The 19,476-nt window shown below is 41.3% G+C and overlaps 2 protein-coding genes across 9 annotated transcripts in view; both read right to left on the reverse strand.

Moving 5' to 3' along the window:
* The window catches only part of MPP4 (membrane palmitoylated protein 4), a 53,556-nt gene extending 37,500 nt beyond the window's left edge, over positions 1-16,056 (reverse strand). For 3 of the 6 annotated variants that reach the window (XM_037734832.1, XM_037734830.1, XM_037734829.1), the window contains exons 1-7: positions 14,384-16,054; positions 9,659-9,784; positions 8,705-8,826; positions 5,944-6,021; positions 3,072-3,152; positions 1,739-1,870; positions 978-1,059 (exon numbers count right to left, since the gene is read on the reverse strand). In XM_037734832.1, coding sequence (XP_037590760.1) covers positions 978-1,059; positions 1,739-1,870; positions 3,072-3,152; positions 5,944-6,021; positions 8,705-8,826; positions 9,659-9,784; positions 14,384-14,501 — 739 coding nt within the window. In that variant the 5' untranslated portion in view covers positions 14,502-16,054. Of the gene's footprint in view, positions 1-977; positions 1,060-1,738; positions 1,871-3,071; positions 3,153-5,943; positions 6,022-8,704; positions 8,827-9,658; positions 9,785-14,383 lie in introns of all 6 variants that reach the window. The other 3 variants (XM_037734831.1, XM_037734834.1, XM_037734833.1) reach the window with 3 other exon arrangements.
* A 573-nt stretch (positions 16,057-16,629) lies between these two features.
* The window catches only part of ALS2 (alsin Rho guanine nucleotide exchange factor ALS2), an 84,125-nt gene continuing 81,278 nt past the window's right edge, over positions 16,630-19,476 (reverse strand). For 2 of the 3 annotated variants that reach the window (XM_017518343.2, XM_017518342.2), the window contains exon 34: positions 16,630-18,245. In XM_017518343.2, coding sequence (XP_017373832.1) covers positions 18,207-18,245 — 39 coding nt within the window. In that variant the 3' untranslated portion in view covers positions 16,630-18,206. The remainder of the gene's footprint in view (positions 18,246-19,476) is intronic. The other variant, XM_037734836.1, reaches the window with a different exon arrangement.

Consider the following 19,476-nt stretch of genomic DNA (forward strand, 5'->3'; position numbering starts at 1 on the left):
AAAAAAAAAAAAAAAAAAAAAGAAAGAAAAAAGAAAACCTGAGAAGGAAGAAAGGGCCAATGGACTTAGCAACTATGAAATCCTTGGTATTTACAATGAGAATGTTGAGGTATAAAGCATGTGCCAGGTTTAGGGGTTCAGGGTAGTGAGAATGTACAGCAGGTATAGAACCACTCATTTCAGAAGCACAACAGTAGCCAGGTGTGGTGGCTCATGCCTGTGATCCTAACACTCTGGGAGGCCAAGGCAGGAGGACTGCTTGAGCCCAGGAGGTTGAGACCAGCCTGGGCAACATAGCAAGACCCTATCTCGACAAAAACAGAAAATTTGGTTGGGCATGGTAATGTGCACCAGTGGTCCCAGCTACTAGGGGGCTGAGGTGGAAGGATCGCTTGAGCCCAGGAGGTTGAGGCTGCAGTGAGTCATGATTTTACCACTGCACTGCAGGCTGAGTGACAGAGTGAGACCCTGTCTCAAAAAAAAAATAGTTTAAAAAAGGACAGCAGTGAAAGGATAAAAATCTGGTTAACTGGCAGAAAGTGTGAGTAACAGACATTGAGATGGGAAAGAGCTATGCCCTTCTGAAAGCAAGACAAAGTGCAGAGAAAAAGTTGGAAATAGAGCCAGGCAGACCTGGACTTGAATTCTGACTCAAACGGTATAACTTTGAGCAAGTTAGTTTCGTCATCTCTTTGAGCCTCAGTTTCCTCACCTATAAAATGTCATGATAATACTTACCTTTGAGGTTGCCTTGATAATGTAAACTGAGAGACTTTAATGTGGTACCTAGAATGGAAAGGACTTAGTGGAGAGGAGTAACTTCTCTGGAATATTTGTTTCTTCTTTCTTTACTGCTTTATCCAAGCAATGGAACTTACTAAAGCCCAGACCCAAGTTAAGAAAGAGGGATTTCTCTGGAAAGAAGCCAGAGAAATCTGTTTTTCTGGTAACACTTGATCCCTACTGCTCCAGCTTACCACTCCTCTCTGCCAGCCCACCATGGATGACCCTGGCCACCAAGATGTCTCCTGTCATCTCATGGCGCTTGATGGTGGCTCCCTGAAGAGAGAATAGACAAGACCCCTCTGTTACCTAACATGACAATTTTTCAGGTGGCTTCCCTCAATCAATGCAGCTCTGGTCTTTCAAACAAGGCTGTTCATGCCAACCAGGAACAGAGGCGCCACACAGTGCCCTGTGGCCTGTCAGCTATAGCATGCCATCAAAAAGGAAAGGCCATTCAACTTTGGCTTCCTGCGGTGTCGTTCCAACTACGTAGACATAAAATAATATTTAGATTCTTCCAAAGACACAGAAACCTCCCTCGATTAAAACCTAATTAGAGAAAGTTCTTAGAAAATCAAATTAATGCCTTCCTTAGCTTCTCATTAATATAGGAGGAAACAGGCAAATGCATTGGAATTGAGTGAAATATATGCATAGGTCAGAAAGCCAAATATTAAAATCAAACAGATATGTCTTATTGCTCACAAAAATGTCTTATAAATCTCACCTTGCTTTTCACAAAAGAAAAGCAGCAGAAATCTTTCCTGAACAAAAACACTATAACAGGTAACATGTTTGAAACCACAGGCAAAACGTGTGGCATTTACAGCTGTTATTTTCACTATATGTGTGATCACAGGCAAGACTACTGCCCAAGTAACCATAGATATAATTTGGTTCACAGTTAACCTAGGCGTATCCTAAATAGAAAGATAAAAAGTGATTTCCTTACCAGGGGCTGTTGGTTTTTTACCAAACAAACAATCCTCATTGCTTCCTCACTCTCAGGGATATTGTCTGGCAGTGGAGGGAGAAGGGGTTCAAAATCTTTCTGAGCTATCGTGTCATGGGCACTGAGCAAGGCCTGGGCACAGGGAAAGATAAGGTGAGCAAACATCACACATGAGCCACACAACTCTAGAAGATAGTGACTCAATACTATCTAAGACACACAACCACAGCAAACACCAATACAGCCATGCCAGACACAGTGCAAAGCGTTTTACAGAAATGAATTCAATCTTCACAATAATTTTATGGGGCAGGTACACTAATTGTCCTCAATTTGTAGATAAAGAAATAAAGCACATAGAGGTAAAGCCATGCACAATACACGCTTTCATTTCTGCTAAAATGTATTATACCACAACATTCTTATTTCCTGGCAGCCCGTGTAATCTGTGGTGCTCCTATGGAGTTTGAACTATAAAATAACTTTTGTAATAGCTTCCCTAATTAAGGTAGAATGAAGGGCAGTAATCAAAACATCTTGCTGATTTAATTTGTCAGTAACACCCAAAGGCTCATGTGGTACACAATGAGAAGTTTAGGACATATTCAAAGAGTTTCTTTGACTAACCCACTAGGTTAAGTTTTTCATTCCATGGGATGAGGAAGCTGTCCTTCTGCAGCCCTGACTGAGATTGGTAGACAGAATTCAGCTGGAACACAGAAAATTCTCTGAGTAGTGTGTGCCATTGAGGATATTTGATGACTGATGGTTATGTTGTGAACTATAATTTTTGACTGCTAAATTTCAGCACTCCAAATGCAGACATTCTCTTAAAGTTCTAATTTATTGATAAGTTGGTCTCAAATCTATAAGTGTCAAGAGACAGGTTTCTGTTCTACAATCAAATGTTCTTCATAGACCCTCTCACACAGATAATCATCATTATACTGTGTATTCCAAATACCTTCACACACATTATCTAAAACTTAAAATAATCCCACTTTGGAAAGGAAGCATGGAGCTATTCCTCTATAACTAGAATGTTCCCTGTTTGCTACCCAAGATTTTTAGATGGGCAATAGCTTTGTAGAGGAAACAAGGTACCATGGAAAGTTCTGGATGCCTCTTCATAAACACAGCAGGCTTGGCTGCATGATTGACAACACTGAGCTAGTCACATCTGAGTCACGCATATTTAAGTACAATCTGTTGGTCACTCATGTACAGTAATAGAGCAACTATTCAGAGAGAATACTTTCCATCACATACATTTCTCCTTCCCAACTTTTATGTGCCAGATGGGGACATCTTTTCTATCTTAGCAGGAACTTGCCTTAAAGTGTGGAGCCTGGAGTGTTTGTCTCAGCTCTTGGATCTCAGGGGAAGTAGGAGTTTCACGTAACAACTCCACTACCTGGTTCACGGAAAAGCATACATTATAAAATTAAAAAAAAAAATCTTTGTCACCTACTTAACCTCACCCAGGCTCGATAACATATATACTGACTAACATCATATTGACCTTTAAAAAGCTATTATTGGAGCCTTCTTTTTCATCTTTAAAGCCAGAACCTACCATTCTTCTTTATTCATTAAAATTGCTACTTTACTATAGCAAATAGAATTCAAGATCTGAGATGGATCTAAGCCCAATGCCCCATCGTGGCACATAAGCATGGAGGATGTGCCAATTTTGTAATAGCATATGAACCAAGGCACTTTTCCTCCTGCGCCTTTTAAAACATAATAGCTGTTTGCTGATGTCAATGCTCTACAGGCTTGTGAAGCTATATGAGTTTCTCTAGGAACGTACCTGGGGAACTCAGATAGCTTAATCCCATGGGATGCTCCATTCTTCAAATAGAAAATAGGAATAATAATTTCTATTTCAGAGTATCAGTTGATTAGCAATTTTAATGCTTGTTACAATAAAAAGTAGCAGGCAGAAAATAATTATGATCTCTCTGCTGTGGTTTCGGTGTAGACCTGCTTTCAGAGGACATAAGACCTTTCAAGACTTCAGTCAGCCCCATTACATACAGTCAAAGGAAAACAAGCAGTTTACACAGTTTTGTCTTCACTCATTGGGATTACAACTGAATAAAATATTACATGTGTGCTTTTCCTGTGGACGACTGAGAACAATTTGAGTTGTTGATTACTGGAATTGAGAGCAGAGTTCTTTCTTTCTTTTTTGCTACTTCTCTTAATATGGTTTGGGCAATAAATAATAAAATGGATTATATTTATTCATTCATTCAACAAATATTTATTGAACACTACTGTGTGCTGGGCACCGTTTTAGGTGATGTGAAAACAGCAGTAAACAGGTAGACAAAAATCTCCATTCTCATGGAGTTTACGTTCTAGGGAGGGAACACAGACAACAAGTGAAATATGTGAGTAAAATCATTTTGTTTGATGGTGACAAGTGTTAAGAAAAATAAACCAGAAAACGTTCCTAGGGAGTTCTAGGAGAGGCGCAATTTTTGATAGGTGACCAGGAAAAGCCTCACTGAGAAGGTGGCATTTGAGTGGAGACTGGAAGGGGATGAGGGACACATCATGTGGATACCTGGGCAGGAGCAGTGCTGACACAGGGAAATTCCCCAGGCAGAAGCTTGGGTTTTTTTGTTGTTTTTTTTTTGTTTGTTTTGTTTTGTTTTGTTTTGTTTTTGTGTGTGTGTGTGTGTGTGTGTGTGTGTGTGTGACAGTCTCTGTCACCCAAACTGAAATGCAGTGGTGTGATCTTAGCTCACTGCAACCTCCACCTCCTGGGTTCAGCGATTCTCATGCCTCAGTCTCTGGGATTACAGGCATGTACCACCACACCCAGCTAATTCTTTTATTGTGTGTGTATTTTTAGTAGAGATGGGGTTTTGCTATGTTGGCCAGGCTGGTCTTCAACTGCTGGGCACGAGTGATTCGCCTGCCTCAGGTTCCCAAAGTGCTGGGATTATAGGCGTGAGCTACCGCACCTGGCCTGATGAATTTAAACAAGGGGTCAATGTGGCTGGAGCAGAGTGAGTGGGGAAAGCACTGAGTGTGAAGTCACACAGCTTGATTGTGTTCAGCTATGTAAGAACATAGGCACAGTGGCTCACGCCTATAATCCCAGCACTTTGGGAGGCCAAGACAGGTGGATGGCTTAGGGTCAGGAGTTCGAGACCATCCTGGCCAACATGGTGAAACCCCAAAATACAAAAATTAGCCAAGTGTAGTAGGTTCCCATAGTCCTAGCTACTGAGGAGGCTGAGGCATGAGAATTGCTTGAACCCAGGAGGCAGAGGTTGCAGTGAGTTGAGATCATGCCACTACACTCCAGCCTGGGCAGCAGAGTAAGACTAGGTCTCCAAAAAAAAAAAAAAGAGAGAGAGAGAACTTTGGTGTTTACCCTGAGATGGGAAGTCATTTGAAGGATTTGAGTGTTAGTGAAGAAGTGACATGATCTGACTTGCTTTCAAAGGGGATATCTTTGGTTGCTGAATTGAGAGTAGACTACACAGGAGCAAGAGTGGACACAGGAGACCAGGTTGGAGGCTATTTTGCAATTATCTATGTAAGAGATGATGATGATGGTATGGGGTTGTAAGATCCTGGATATATTTTGAAAGTAGAGCTGAGAGGATTTGCTGTCTGATTGGGTATGAGGTATCAGAGAAAGAGAGTCAAAATGACCTTAAAGATTCTGAGCTGAGCACTGCAAAAACAGAGGTTTCATTTCCGAGATAGAAAAGGCTGCCAGAAGAATGGGTGGGGATGACTGGCAGGTGGGGAAGATCAGAAGCTCAGTTTAGAACATGTGAACTTGAAGGATTCTATTAGACACCCAAGTAAGATGGAGAAGAGGCAGTTGGATACTTGAGACTGGAATTTGGGGAAATCTCCAGGATCAAGATATACATCTGAGAATTATTACTATAACATTACCCTCTTTATGTAGGCCAATAGAGTACAAGCTTTAGGAAACAAGAAAGAAATGGACACATGGTAACAATGAAGTAGGTGCCAGTCAGGGAGTGTTTTAACTTGGGGAGATATCCAGCCAATGTTCTTCCTTATAATAAAGTTCAGTTTAAAACATTTATTAGGTGCATAATCATCAATACAACTTTTCCTTAGAGACTAATTCATTTGAACTAGCAATGCAGGTAAAATGGCACCACATCAGAACTCTACTAGGCTGTGGAATCAAATCTCCTTACCTCATAGGATAAAGCCTGTGCATGGGGTGTGGCAGGAACTAGTTTCTTTTCTTTAAATTCCTGAAGGCAGTCATAAATCTGCAGAAGGACAATGGAGGGGAAATTGACATTGATAATACTACTATTACCATTTTGGATTTAAGACTCAAAGGGAAGAAACAGCCCAGGCCACTGCACCAATAGCTGAACAGCATGGCATGTGTTGGTGTTTAATAAGCTGTGTCTCTAGTTGCCAAAGAGAAATGAACTTGAATTTGGTGGCCTTGTGCTTCAAAGGCTTAATTATTGGGTACCACTGGGAAATTGATCTTCCCCAAGCATTTCAGTAATAAAAAGAAATTCAAACTTTTACTCTTGTTAAACAGAATGAGGGTAGGATATCCGGGACAGAAACCAATGGGGATTTGTAGATGATGCATAAAGGGGCATCTTAAAGGAGGGGCCCTTTGGGACCAGACACCTGTGAGGACCCCTGTATTGGTCACCTGCACAGCATGTGAGCTGCTTGGCTCAGGGCCACTGAAGGTTCTGAATAAGAGGTGGGCATGCTACATACGCTTCTCTGTATTCTGCTTTGCTCTTTGGGGCTGTTTCCCATTCATCTCCTAATTCTCCAGTACAAGTTCATTTTTTAACACTAACTTCACCTCTGCAGACCCTTGGAAATTTTTTTTTTCCATACCAAGATCCAGGGTTGAGTTGATAACACCAAAGCCTGCCTGGCTCTGCATTGCAGCCCTTGATCTTATTTTAGGAATTGAGTTTATCTTACAGATGAAGAAATAAAGCCCAAGGGGCCAGCTCAGCCCCCAGCCTTTTCTGTCCAGATCTGTGATGATGCTGCTTCCCTGCTCTATCTCAGGGCCCACACTCAGGTTTACCTGGAAGTGATGAAGGCTGATTGGATGACTCACCAAAGGCCTAGCAGTGGTGAGCAAGGGCAATGCCCACCATGAAATTAAAACTCCTATCTTAGCTGATCCTGTGGGACAATGCCTGATAGAAATCTGGTGTTTTAAAACAAGTGCTGTGAGTACTACTTTTTTCATGCCAAAGTTGTTGCCACTTTTATTGTACAATATTAACACACATTATAAGACAGACCACATTTCACACTTAAGTGAAGGAAATACCCACATCCCAAAAAAAATAACTTCAAAAGGATCTTCCTTAATAATATTTGTTCAGACCAACAAAATTATAGTAGTAGCATCTACTAGATAGTGGAGGCTATTTTTCTAGTATCTACTAGATGCTATTGTATAGTGCATGGAATTTTAGCCAAATTAAAAATAATAAACTTTATTTATTCTATTTTATTTATTTATTTTGAGATGGAGCATTTCTCCAATGCCCAGGCTGGAGTGCAGTGGCTCAATCTCAGCTCACTGCAACCTCTGTCTCCCAGGTTCAAGTGATTCCTGTGCCTCAGCCTTCTGAGTAGCTGGGATTACAAGTACATGCCACTGCATCTGGCTAATTTTTTTTATTTTTTATAGGGGCAAAAAATTTTGTATTTTTAATAGAGGCAGGTGGATCATGAGGTCAGGAGTTCGAGACCAGCCTGACCATCTCTACTAAAAATACAAAAATCAGCTGGGTGTGGTGGCACACACCTGTAATCCCAGCTACTCGGGAGACTGAGGCAGGAGAATTGGCTTTAACCTGGGAGGAGGAGGTTGCGGTGAGCTGAGATGGACCACTGCACTCCAGCCTGGGTGACAAAGTAAGACTCCATCTCCAAAAAAACAAAATGAAACAAAACAAAAATTAGCCGGACGCGGTGGCAGGTTCCTGTAATCCCAGCTACTCGGCAGAATCGCTTGAACCCAGGAGGTGGAGGCTGCAGTGGCTTCCCTGAGAGAATGCTGTGGGTTTTTGGCCTCTAATCTCTTAAAGAATACGTGGTGGGACCACTGCAGGTGCGCCGTATGCTACTAAAAGTAAATATCGGACCCAAGAAGTGTTGCAGAAAGGTGATTTTATTTAGATAGAGAAAAGAAAAGGAAAAGGAGAAGACTTCCACGAAGAGTGCGGAAGGGGATTCCAGAGGGGAAATCCCAGAGGGAAAAGGGAGCTCCCACCATGTGGGAGGGGATTCCAGAGAGCTGGAAATCCGGAGTGGGTGAACGAGCAGGAGAATTTATCCTAGGAGAAATTTCCACCTTCCCAAGTTCCTCTGGCCAATGAAAGGAGTTCCTTTAAACTTCCGCTGGGGTGACTGACTCTTAAGTTTCTTCTGGCAAACATAAACAGTTAAATCTCCCAGATGGAGAGAGATGGGAGGGGCATGGCGCTGGGAAATTTTTGCCCTTAAAACTATGCCCCCTCGTGGACCCGGAAAGAGAACACCTTCCCTCAAGATCAGGCCAGTGTACTCCAGCCTTGGCAACGGAGCCAGATCATGTCTTAAAAAAAAAAAAAAGGTAAAGTCTTTGGAAGGTGATAAGTCATCAGGGCTCTGCCCTCATGAATATGGAATTAATGCCCTTATACAAGAAACCTCAGAGAGCTGGCTAGCCCCTGCTGCTATGTGAGAACACAATTACCATTTATGAACCAGAGAGGGAGCCCTCAACAGACACTGAATCTGCTGGAGACTTGATTTTGTACTTTCTGGCCTCCTGAACTGTGAGATACCAATTTCTGTTGTTTATAAGCTATTCAGCTATCCAGCCTGAACGGACTAAGGCAGTGGCTTTCTATACACTCCCCACAACCCCATCAGCAAGCAAAGGCTTCCAAGCAAAGCAGCACTCACCTTTAGTAGAGCCTGCAGCCACGGCGAGTGGAGGAGATCGTACAAGAGACATACTCCATTCACGTCCCGGCTGTAGAACAGACTCAGCTCCTGCAGCACAAGCCTTAGGATCTGGGAGAGGCCTAGGAAAGGAAGAGAGCAGAGATGGGGTGGCAGGTGTGGGTGTAACTGTGAAAGGCAGCTCGGAAAGGCATGCCGTGGGCTCTCACGAGAAGTGGAAATGACACTGGATTTCAGGCCAAAAGATTTGGCTTTAAGCCCTGTTCCATCTCTTTGTGAATGTCACAAAGTCACATAACTATCCAAAACCCAGTTTCTTTGCCCAAAATGAGAAGGTGCTAGCTTTGTCATAGTGCCATTCTTAATATCAGGTAAAATAATGGATCACGATGTGCAGATGTAAGATGTCATGAAAGGAAAATGATTGCTTTCCCCTCCCCCATCTACCAGCCTGTCGTTTATCCCAAAATTATCTAGTTGTGTTCTATATCCTCTTTCTCTAACTCAAACATGAGTCATTTCTTCCTCTCAAAAAAATTGTTATTGAGTGTGATACTGAAAAATGCAAACTCCCAATAGATCTTTAATGCAAATCTCAGTATTCTCCTGATTAAAGGATCTAAACATTTCAATAAATATTCTATTTTTTTACAGTATTTTCATAGTATTAGAGTGATATTTTAAATTTGAACAACTTAAGAAATTCTAAGTTTTACGTAAAATATTGTTGGGTAAAGGAAAAAAAGTTTTTGAATCCACCATGTCAATTTATTTCCTTCCTGCCTTCAACTTTGCTCTTAAAGTTATCACTGGTAGGGCAGTCATGCAACCAAAAGTGTACAGATGCTTATAGGATTCACAGTAAATCTGTCAGAATTTCTGCCTATTCATTTGATCACATGTCAGAGGTGCTGTTACTTTCTGGTCTAGAAAAGGAACCCTGGTGGCACATACCATTCTGCGGATTGGTTGCAGCAGAAAGCTTCATGTCCTTCTTGTCTGGTGGATCTGCTCCTTTATCTGACTGTATCATCCTCCCTGCTGGAGCTTCCAAAAGGAATTCAGGACTAGGAAGCAGGTCAATAAACGGCACACAGCTTACTCAGCCACACTGGCCACCAGCTCTCAGCACGCTGGAATATATTTTCAACAGCATTTCTTGAGCAAGCCAGGCCCTGTGCTACACACTGGGATACACATCCAATGAAACACGGTCTTCCCTTGTGGCACCTATTCTTAACCATCACTAGTGGTGTGAAAGAGAAAACTACTATTGCATAAAATACTCCCCCTAACTCCATGTTTTAAATGTTTTTTTAGCCTTTGAGAAGAATTGATTTCCTGGAAACCACCCCCACCCACTTTTTAAAAAATAAATGACAAATACTGTGTTTATTTATCTTTTACCTCTTTACCCAGTTGACTTTACCAGTCATTAGAACTGAAAAGAATCTTCCACGGACCAGCTCAACTCAGGTGCCCCATTTCCTCTCATCTCATCTTATACTTCTTCATAGAAGAACTAGCTGGTCTGGTCATAATTGCAAGAATTAGAATTTAGAGACAACACTGTAATGATCTGTGTTTGTTTTTGTTTTCCTTCCTAGAGTGCTTTCCAGGCTCAGTCCCATATTGTAGACTCCCAAAAAACAGGGTCTCCTCACTCTGTTGCTCAGGCTGGAGTGCAGTGGCATGAGCATGGCTTGTGATCATGCACCCTCCACCCTAAGTTCAAACGATCCTCCCACCTCAGCCACCCGAGTATCTGGGACCACAGGCATGTGCCACCACACCGGGTAATTTTTAACTTTTGTAGATAGGATCTCACCATGTTGCTCAAGCTGGTCTCCAACTTCTGGGCTCAAGCAGTCTTCCCACCTTGGCTTCTCTGAGTGCTGGGATTATAGGTGTGAGCCATCACACCTGGCCTACACAGTTTTCTTAACCCTATCAGCTTTAATCTCAGTCTTTAAAAACTGGTATGTAAGATGACATGAAAGGAAAATGATTGCTTTCTCCTCCCCAATTTTACCAGCTTGTCATTTATCCCGAACTTATCTAGTTGTGTTCTAAGTCCTCTTTCTCTAACTCAAACATAAGAGTCATTTCATTAAAAACTAGTTTGAAATACTTAATGTTTATTTTTGATATTGCTTTAGGTAGGTTTAGTTTCAAGAAGTGGAAACCCAAAGTAATTTTGGCAGAGTAGTTTATATCTTGTTCATGTGAAAGTTCAGAGACAGAGAGAATCCAGGGCTAATGGGGCAGCCTTACTCCCTGAAGTCCTCAGGGAATAGGTTCCTTCCACTCACTGCTCATGGCTTTCATCTATCTGCTCCAAGATGGCAGCTGCAGCTCCAGCCATCCTGTCTACATTTCAGCCAGCAGGATAGGGATTAAGAAAACCTGGGCAAAGGAAACATGCCTACTGCTCTTTAAGCAAAGTTTTCCAGAAGTTGCCCTACACAATGAAGAATTGCCTCATACCCTGTATAATTTTCAAATGTTCCACTGAACTTTCATGTCACTGAAAAGCAAACAAACCTGTAGTTATCTGAATCTAGACACCAACTTTTCTTTACATATAAACACAAGACACTTTTGCACAGGTTTAACACACAATGCAGAGTAGGGTATTGAGGCAAGGAAGGGGAAAAAGCCAGGAATAGGTTGCTATCAAGAAGTAACCACTGTGGGCAACTGGAGCTTAATCCCATGGGGGAACACAGGCCAAGGGAGTGAGGGTATTTATACACCAATGGCAACAGAAGGGTTTTTATACACCCATGGCAACCTTGGTGTATAAACACCTTCACTCCCTTGGCCCCTGTTGAGAACCAACAGGTTGAGACCTCTTCCCAGAGAGAACTATTTCTGGCTCTTCCAGCATGCAACATGTATACCTTCAGATAGCAAGTGGAGGGGCTGGCAGATGGAGTGGGCCCAGCGTGTGCCAAAATGGTAAGGACCAAGGAGCGTGGGCAGGCACCAACAACATTCTTATAGTAGGACAATAAATAAATTTATAACGAGTTTTGTTATAAAAGGAATATTTCAAATTAGTTGTTAAAGACTAGAGTATTGAATCTGATAGGATTGAGAACCACTGTCTAGAACCTAGACAGATTGTGAATTGCAGCCAGGAAGGCTATCTAAAAGAAGAAAATATCATGATTATTTTGTCTCTAAATTCTAAGGTAGTGAGAAGAGCAACACAGAAAGCTGTCGCAGCAATTTAGACAACTTTGCCGCACACACACATTCCTTTCCAGTCACCCCGAAGTCTTCTAGTTTGCCACGTCCTACCAAAGCTTGACATCGTTATGCTTTTTGACTTACCTCCCACCACGTACCCTGCCCACTTGCAATTGAGTCAGATTAAACCATGCATTTTCCTCTGTTCTGCGTTTTTGTCTCTCTTGAATCATTAAGCATCGCAGTTGCATATATGACTCATCTTCCTCCCTGGAGGGGAGCACTTCCAGGGTAAGAAATTGAAATGGGAGATGGAGTGCCTGCCAGACAGCTGACAAAAGTCAGAGCAGACAGATGAGGCTGACACTCAGGCTGACTTACAGTTGATTCCCCGCAGCATCTCACAAATCACACGTCCTTGACAAAGCATTGCAGATTAAACAAGCCAGCTGTTGTATACACATCATAAGGTGGACCACAATCAATGCCCAGATGATTGTGCTGGGATAGACCTACCCATTCGGCAGTTGGGGGCATGCACTAAAGATTGCAAATTTCTGAGATAAATTTCTTGTGAGGGAGCTTTACAGACGGACTATGCTTCATAGATAGGCGGTGGCTTCTTGAGTGAATGCAATGGTTAAAATAGCTTCTAATAAATCCAGAGCCAACTTCAGGGCTACCTAGATAATGAATTCACATATTCTAAAAAGCTCATTTTGACCCAAAGTTTCTCAGCCACAGAGGCAAAAACAGTAATTACAGTAATCTACAACTTACATAAATTCTAAAAAACTGTGTTTGCCTGGTCATCTTCAGGTTTCTGTGACAAAGTTACTGTGGACTGAATGTTGCCTCCCCAACCCCAATTCATATGTTGAAACTCTAATCCCCAGTGTTGAGGGTATCTGAAGATGGGGCCTTTGGGAGATAACCAGGTTTAGTTAAGGTCATGAGGGTAGCGCCCTCAGGATGTCATTAGTGTCCTGTGTAAGAGCCATCAGAGCTCGTGTGTTCTCTCTCTCCCTGCCAAGTGAGGGCACAGTGAGAATGCGGCCATCCGAAAGCCAGGAAGAGAACCCTCACAAGAACCCAAACATGTTATCACCTGGATCTTCAACTTCCAGCCTCCAGAACTCTATGAGAAAATACATTTCTGTTGTTTAAGCCACTGTCTATGGTATTTTATTATGGCAGCCAACACTAAGACAAAACTCATAGAAAGAAACTTCCAGAAAATGATTTTCCCTCCCCTCCAGGTAGCTAAGAAAACAGTTGCAACTTATTGTCCTCATTTTCCGTTTTCTCATCCATTGGTTCACTCAGTGTGTCTCCTGCAGGTGGATGGTCTGCAGGGTGCCTGAAGAACAGAGATGTTGCTTATTTTGTTCATGCTGCAGCTTCGCCTGCAACAGTGCTTGGGCCATAGCAAGCACTCAGTATGTTCAGTTGTTGTTGGGAAGGGGTAGAACAAGGAAGGGCCAAGACCTGGAAGTAAAAGGCTGGTACCTCTCTCAAGGCACTGGCCAGCAGGCAGCTGGGACTTCAGTCCTGAGGTGGGAGGCAGCTGAACTCCACATGCCGTTGCCCTCCCTTCCTTTCCTCCCTGGCCTAGTATCCTGACTTAAGCCTCTTTCCCTAATAAACTTTAAAACCGGGGGCAGAAGGGGATCTTAGAGATCATCAAATTCAACACCTTTGTTTTACAGATACGGAATCTGACATTCAAAGAGGTATTCAGTAGAGTTAACATGTAGTAAAATCAAGTTTTCCTCTTTCGTTTCCTTCTTTTCCATCTTTCAGGGAAGATGCTAATGCCTGGCAAGACTTGCCTTCCTTTCCATGACTTCTCTACCACATTTATCAGTTGAAACTGATCTATTTCTGCTATCTTGAGAGTGAGAATTCTTGATTGAGACTGCAAATAAGTAAGCACCCCACCACATGCAATTCCAGACTCAGTGAACCCGAAAGGATGGCCAGTCTTGGCTCAGAGATGCATTAGTGTGACTGACTCCTAAGGAATTTGTCCTAAATATGATTTTAAAAACCAGTATGTCCATTAGCTTTTTAAAATGTACTATCGAATGCCACAACCCATACCCCTACTATGCTTTTCAAAATAATGCTTTTTACTAGACAAACCCTAAAAAAGCACTTAAAAACTTAATGATGGGAAATGGCCCTTACAAAAACGGCTGGCTTCCTGTGTCCAAATGCTGCTGATTAGGACCAGGGCAAATACCCAATTATACTCAATCTTTCTGACAACCATTATTCCATACTTAAGAAATGACTTCTCAAAGCAAAACCTGCTGTTTTGAACTCATAAAATTCCCCATATAATTTGAGTTACAATAAAACTAAGCCATTTGAGTTAGATTACCCAGATTTACATTTTACCTATTAAAAACTGACAGGCGAGCTAGGCAGTTACGGGATACATCTTCTGGTAACTGAGGATTAATTGGCAAGGTCTCTTACCTGCAAGACTGCAAACATGCAATGTTGCTCCTATCCAGACAAAAGCTTTAGTGGAAGATACTAGTGGCCTATTAGGTGCCAAAGTCACCTCACTGCTCTCAATAAAATCTCTGCACATCCTCTTTGATTTAATCCACAGATGCCTAACCCAGCCTGACAACTAAATTACTCACAAGCCTTTCCTGCCACAATTCTGCTTACATATTCCTTGCACTGAAGTCTAATTTATAATTTTCAGTTTACGTTCTAGTATTTTCTCTCAAATTGCCAACACACGGTTAACAGCAGAAAACACAAATATTTTTGTTGACTATTTCAAGATGACAGACATTCCACAACAGAAGATAGCATTTTTAATGAAAGAAAAAAAATATGGCGGAATCAGAAATCAAGCCAATAACCTACTAACCATATTAAATCTCTCATGTAATGGTGAGAAAACAACGGAAGACTCTTCAGCTAATAATAGAAGCCAATCAAAAACAGTACCTTCTGGCCAGTCTCCTCCCAAGCCACTGTTCTGAACTTAGTAAATAGCCTGTTTTCTACCTCAGATAGGAGCTACTTCTTTATCTGAAAACTTGATAATGTAGGGGGTGGTCAGTGGGAAGAGCATTTGGAAGGGGATATCACAGAAAGGAGATGAAGGGTACCACTAACAGCAAGGCAAAAGGCAGAGACCAAATGGCAATTATCAGAGGGTAATCAGCTTTTCTAACCCACATTAAATACATGGCTTCTTATCTCTCTGTCACAGATGAAAACACAAGCTGGGAATACATTTGTGAGTGTTTTAAGTACAGCATATTTTGTGAAAAGCACTTGATTTTAATAAGACTTTCATTTTTAACTCACTTTTAATAACTTTCAATGCATAACCAGCTATGAAATGACATCTCTGGCAGCTACAGTAGCAAAAAACACTGAACATAGAAGGCAGGTAAGTTCTAGGCTGCAGTCCCGGCTCTGGCAGTGAACAAATCTTGGCCACTGCTTGTCTGAAAAACGGGGAGAAATGGGGATAACACCTGCGTCCTTGGGCTGCTGTGAGCATTCATCATGCACGTGAATGATCATCGTAAACTGCTGCAGGAGTGCCAGGGACTTCTATTTGCAGACATTGGCCTGGAGATTTAGAGTTTTTCTCCAAGACATTTCAAAATTTATCATTTTAATATGCTATCTGAAAAGCATAAAGTAGGAAGAATCCAAAGTAAGTGAACAGTTTCATTCAAGACTCCAGTTAAAGGATGAATGGTGACATGGCTTTTCTTAGAACTGAGACAGCTTATCATCATTGGAAAATTTCCCAGTGGATTAATTTGTTTCAAATAAAGTTTTTCTTTGTCCATTTCCACATATTATCCACTCCCCTCCCCAGTCAGATATTTGGTAAATTTGTCTTTGCCGGCCAAATGTGATTATTTATGTGATTCTTCAGAAACTCAAAACAATCCCCAATGTAAATGCAAAGCATTTCACATAAATGAATCTTTAAGGGCTGGTCCCCTTCCAACAATGGATAGGCACATTCTGGGAGAGAAAGCAAAAAGACGTAAAGGCCTCTTGAGAAAACATGACAACTGGGAAACAATTAATACCTAATATTTCTAACCAGAATTTTAAAGCCTCACCTTCCCTGAATCTGTTTAGGAGGGAAAAAAAAAAACGAGTAACTATCAAAACATGCTTTTCCCATTACTGGGTATATATCCAAAGGATTATAAATCGTTCTACTATAAGGACACATGCACATGAATGTTCACTGCAGCACTGTTTACAATAGCAAAGACCTGGAACCAACCCAAATGCCCATCGATGATAGGCTGGACAGGGAAAATGTGGCACATATACACCATGGAATATTATGCAGCCATAAAAAACGATGAGTTTGTGTCCTTCATAGGGACATGGATGAACTTGGAAACCATCATTCTCAGCAAACTGAAACAAGAGCAGAAAACCAAACACCGCGTGTTCTCACTCATAGGCGGGTGTTGAACATTGAGAACACATGGATACAGGGAGGGGAACACTACACACTGGGGTCTGTTGGGGGGAAATAGGGGAGGGACAGCGGGGGGTGGGGAGTTGGGGAGAGATAGCATGGGGAGAAATGCCAGATATAGGTGATGGGGAGGAAGGCAGCAAATCACACTGCCACGTGTGTACCTATGCAACTATCTTGCATGTTCTTCACATGTTCCCCAAAACCTAAAATGCAATAAAAAAATTTAAAAAAACAAAAAACATGCTTTTTATTCAAAGAAATAGTAGATTTCTTTTGATACCATTGTCCTTGGATTACTGGGGTCAGAAAGTTAATTTGCTCTTTGCTAGAAAGGGTGCTATAATTATTGGCTTATGTTTATTTTAAAGAGAGAGATTTCTAAAACCTCAGAGGGACTTCTGGGGCCAATACGTAGAGGCATGGATTACGACGTGGGCTACAAAAATACTAAGTCTGGGTTTCCTTTCATTTTTTAGGCTGCCCTGTTCATTTCTTCCACAATTATAAAACAGCCACATAAAGATGAATGCCTTTTATTATGAAAATTGCTGTTACATTACAGCCAACATTCCAAAACAGTAATTTAATAAACACTTGTCTTGATTATAAAGTAGGGCAAAAACCATGATCCTTTTTCAAAAGTAATTAACATCTTCAGAGTCACTTGACATAAATCAGGACACTCCATATGCTCACCACGGTGTAGGAGATGAGATGAGGAAGAGCACCTATGTTATTCAAAACAGCTTCTAGTGTTACTCATACAGTAAAACCAACAACTTACAATGGGGCATTTTTTTTAAAAAAGCAAAACACTGAAATGTTGAGGTGCCACAATACTTTTGAGATGGAAAAAGCCAAAGCTTGTTTCTTTTTCCTTCCCATCCTGAGTTCAGTGCGAGGTACTGGGAAGAACACCACCAGGCTGGGGAACAAAGCAGTTTTTTGCTTATTTCCCAATTGTTAGTCCTGCTCCAAACATAGCCCACATGCAAAACCTCCTCAGGCTGTCATTCACAGGCCTTGGAATACAGCGTTTGCACACGGACAAATGAGGTTTCTAGCAGCTCAGAGTCGGTGTCTGAATTCCAGTGCATTCACTCTCTGCAGCCTGATAAAGAAACCAAAAACAAAATTCCTATGTTCTTTTGAGTGAAGAAGCAGAAGACTCCCATTTGGATGCATTCCACATTCTGGGACAGGATGTGGCAGTTTTGCACAGAACCTCTCCCATCAAGAAAAAGCTTAGAAAAAGTTAAAACTGCAGTTTAAAAGTTCCTTTTTCCCTTTCGGCAAAGAAGCATGATGCACATATGCCTGGAAGGATCGAGGAAGGCAGAGTGTGGCCACTATAGTTTCAAGTACGATCTGGTTCTTGCAACAGGATCTGGGTAACTGCAGGTGGATTCAGGCAAACCAGAAATTCAAAAATATCCATCAACTTCTTTAATATAAAAAGGTCTACTGGAAACTTTTCTTACAACTCCATGTAGCAGACATACCCTTTACTGTAGGAAGGGATATCCTCTTCTTTTTTCAAATAGTAGATGAATGGTATTTTTGGAACTTAACATAGGCCAAGAACTGGTTTAATCTGATTTTTTACCTCCTTTTCAATCCTCCCTTTAAACTATATAGTCTTTTTTTTCTGGGCTCAGGGCTCTTATTATTAGTAAGGCTCATTTTAACAACCTAAATAACAAAAAGTCCTTTCCAATTTCAACACTGTTCTTTTTTGCCACTACAGGAAGACTCCAGATGGTGTTATAACATTCTGTAGCAGATAATCCAGTTTTCAAGCTGTTAGGCAGCCTAGTTAAGCTTCTCACGCTGAATCTGGTAGTAACATGCCTGGAAAAAAAGTTCAAAATAATTTCAAATTTACTTTTAAAGAAATTACATAAAGAGAGCCATGCATATGGGACTAAAGAAACAAAATCCTTTATAAATACATTCAGTTGATGGCCCAATAGATTTAGTTGATTTTGCTTTTCCCCGTTCCCTTCTGGTTCCCCTATCTAGTGGCTATCTTTTGCCTACTTATAATTAGTATAGACAAAATTTTTTCATTTCCGCTCTAATTCTAAAACAAACAAAAAAGTTTTTCTTATAAGCTATCTAATATTCTTCACCAAGTAGAGACACCATAATTTGCCATTATTGATTGGACGTTTAGAGTATACCGATCATTAAAAGGTACAACTCTAATTAGAATCACCCAGTATGATTAATAAATACACAGGTTAAGCATCATTGCAGACCTGATGAGTCATAACTTCCAGGACTGCATTTTTAAGAAGCACCCTGAATAAGTTTCCAGGTATGGGAATTACTCATACGCCAATGAATAGTACATCCAGATAACATGTAATTTTTCCATTCTTTAATTTCTTAGGATAAATTCCCAGGGGCAGAATCACTGAGTCAAACTCCACTTTTTTTGATGTTGCTGTTATCTATGTTAATAACAACTGCTTCCCAAAAGGGTAATGGCTGCTTACCCCATTATCAGCAATGCGGGAATAATAATGACTTCACTATAACCCCACCAGTAATTTTAAAACATTTTTGCTAATTTAGCAACACAAAATGGTACCTTACTTAAATCTTCAGTACTATGATTGTCAGTGAGGTTGAGTATTTATTTTTCTGCATGTGAACTTACTAGTTCAATTTCTTCTTTGGTGATCTGTTTAGAGATACTTTTCATGCAATGTAAACACTAATAATCTAAGTCATCTGTGGCCAATATTTTCCCAGTTTCTCCCCTTTTTCAGTTTATTTAATAGAAGTGTTAATGGTAGGCTGGGCACAGTGGCTCATGCCTGTAATCCTAGCACTTTGGGAGGCTAAGGCAGGTGGATCATTTGAGGTCAAGGGTTCGAGACCAGCCTGGCCAACCTGGTGAAATCCCAACTCTGCTAAAAATACAAAAATTAGCCGGGCACAGTGGCAGGCACTTTAATCCCAACTACTCAGGAGGCTGAGGCAGGAGAATCACTTGAACCTGGGAAGTGGAGGTTGAAGTGAGCAGAGACTGTGCCACTGCACTCCAGCCTGGGCGACAGAGTAAGACTCTATC

Source organism: Cebus imitator, unplaced genomic scaffold (genome assembly GCF_001604975.1).
Source record: "Cebus imitator isolate Cc_AM_T3 unplaced genomic scaffold, Cebus_imitator-1.0 Scaffold671, whole genome shotgun sequence".
Classification (NCBI taxonomy): domain Eukaryota; kingdom Metazoa; phylum Chordata; class Mammalia; order Primates; family Cebidae; genus Cebus; species Cebus imitator.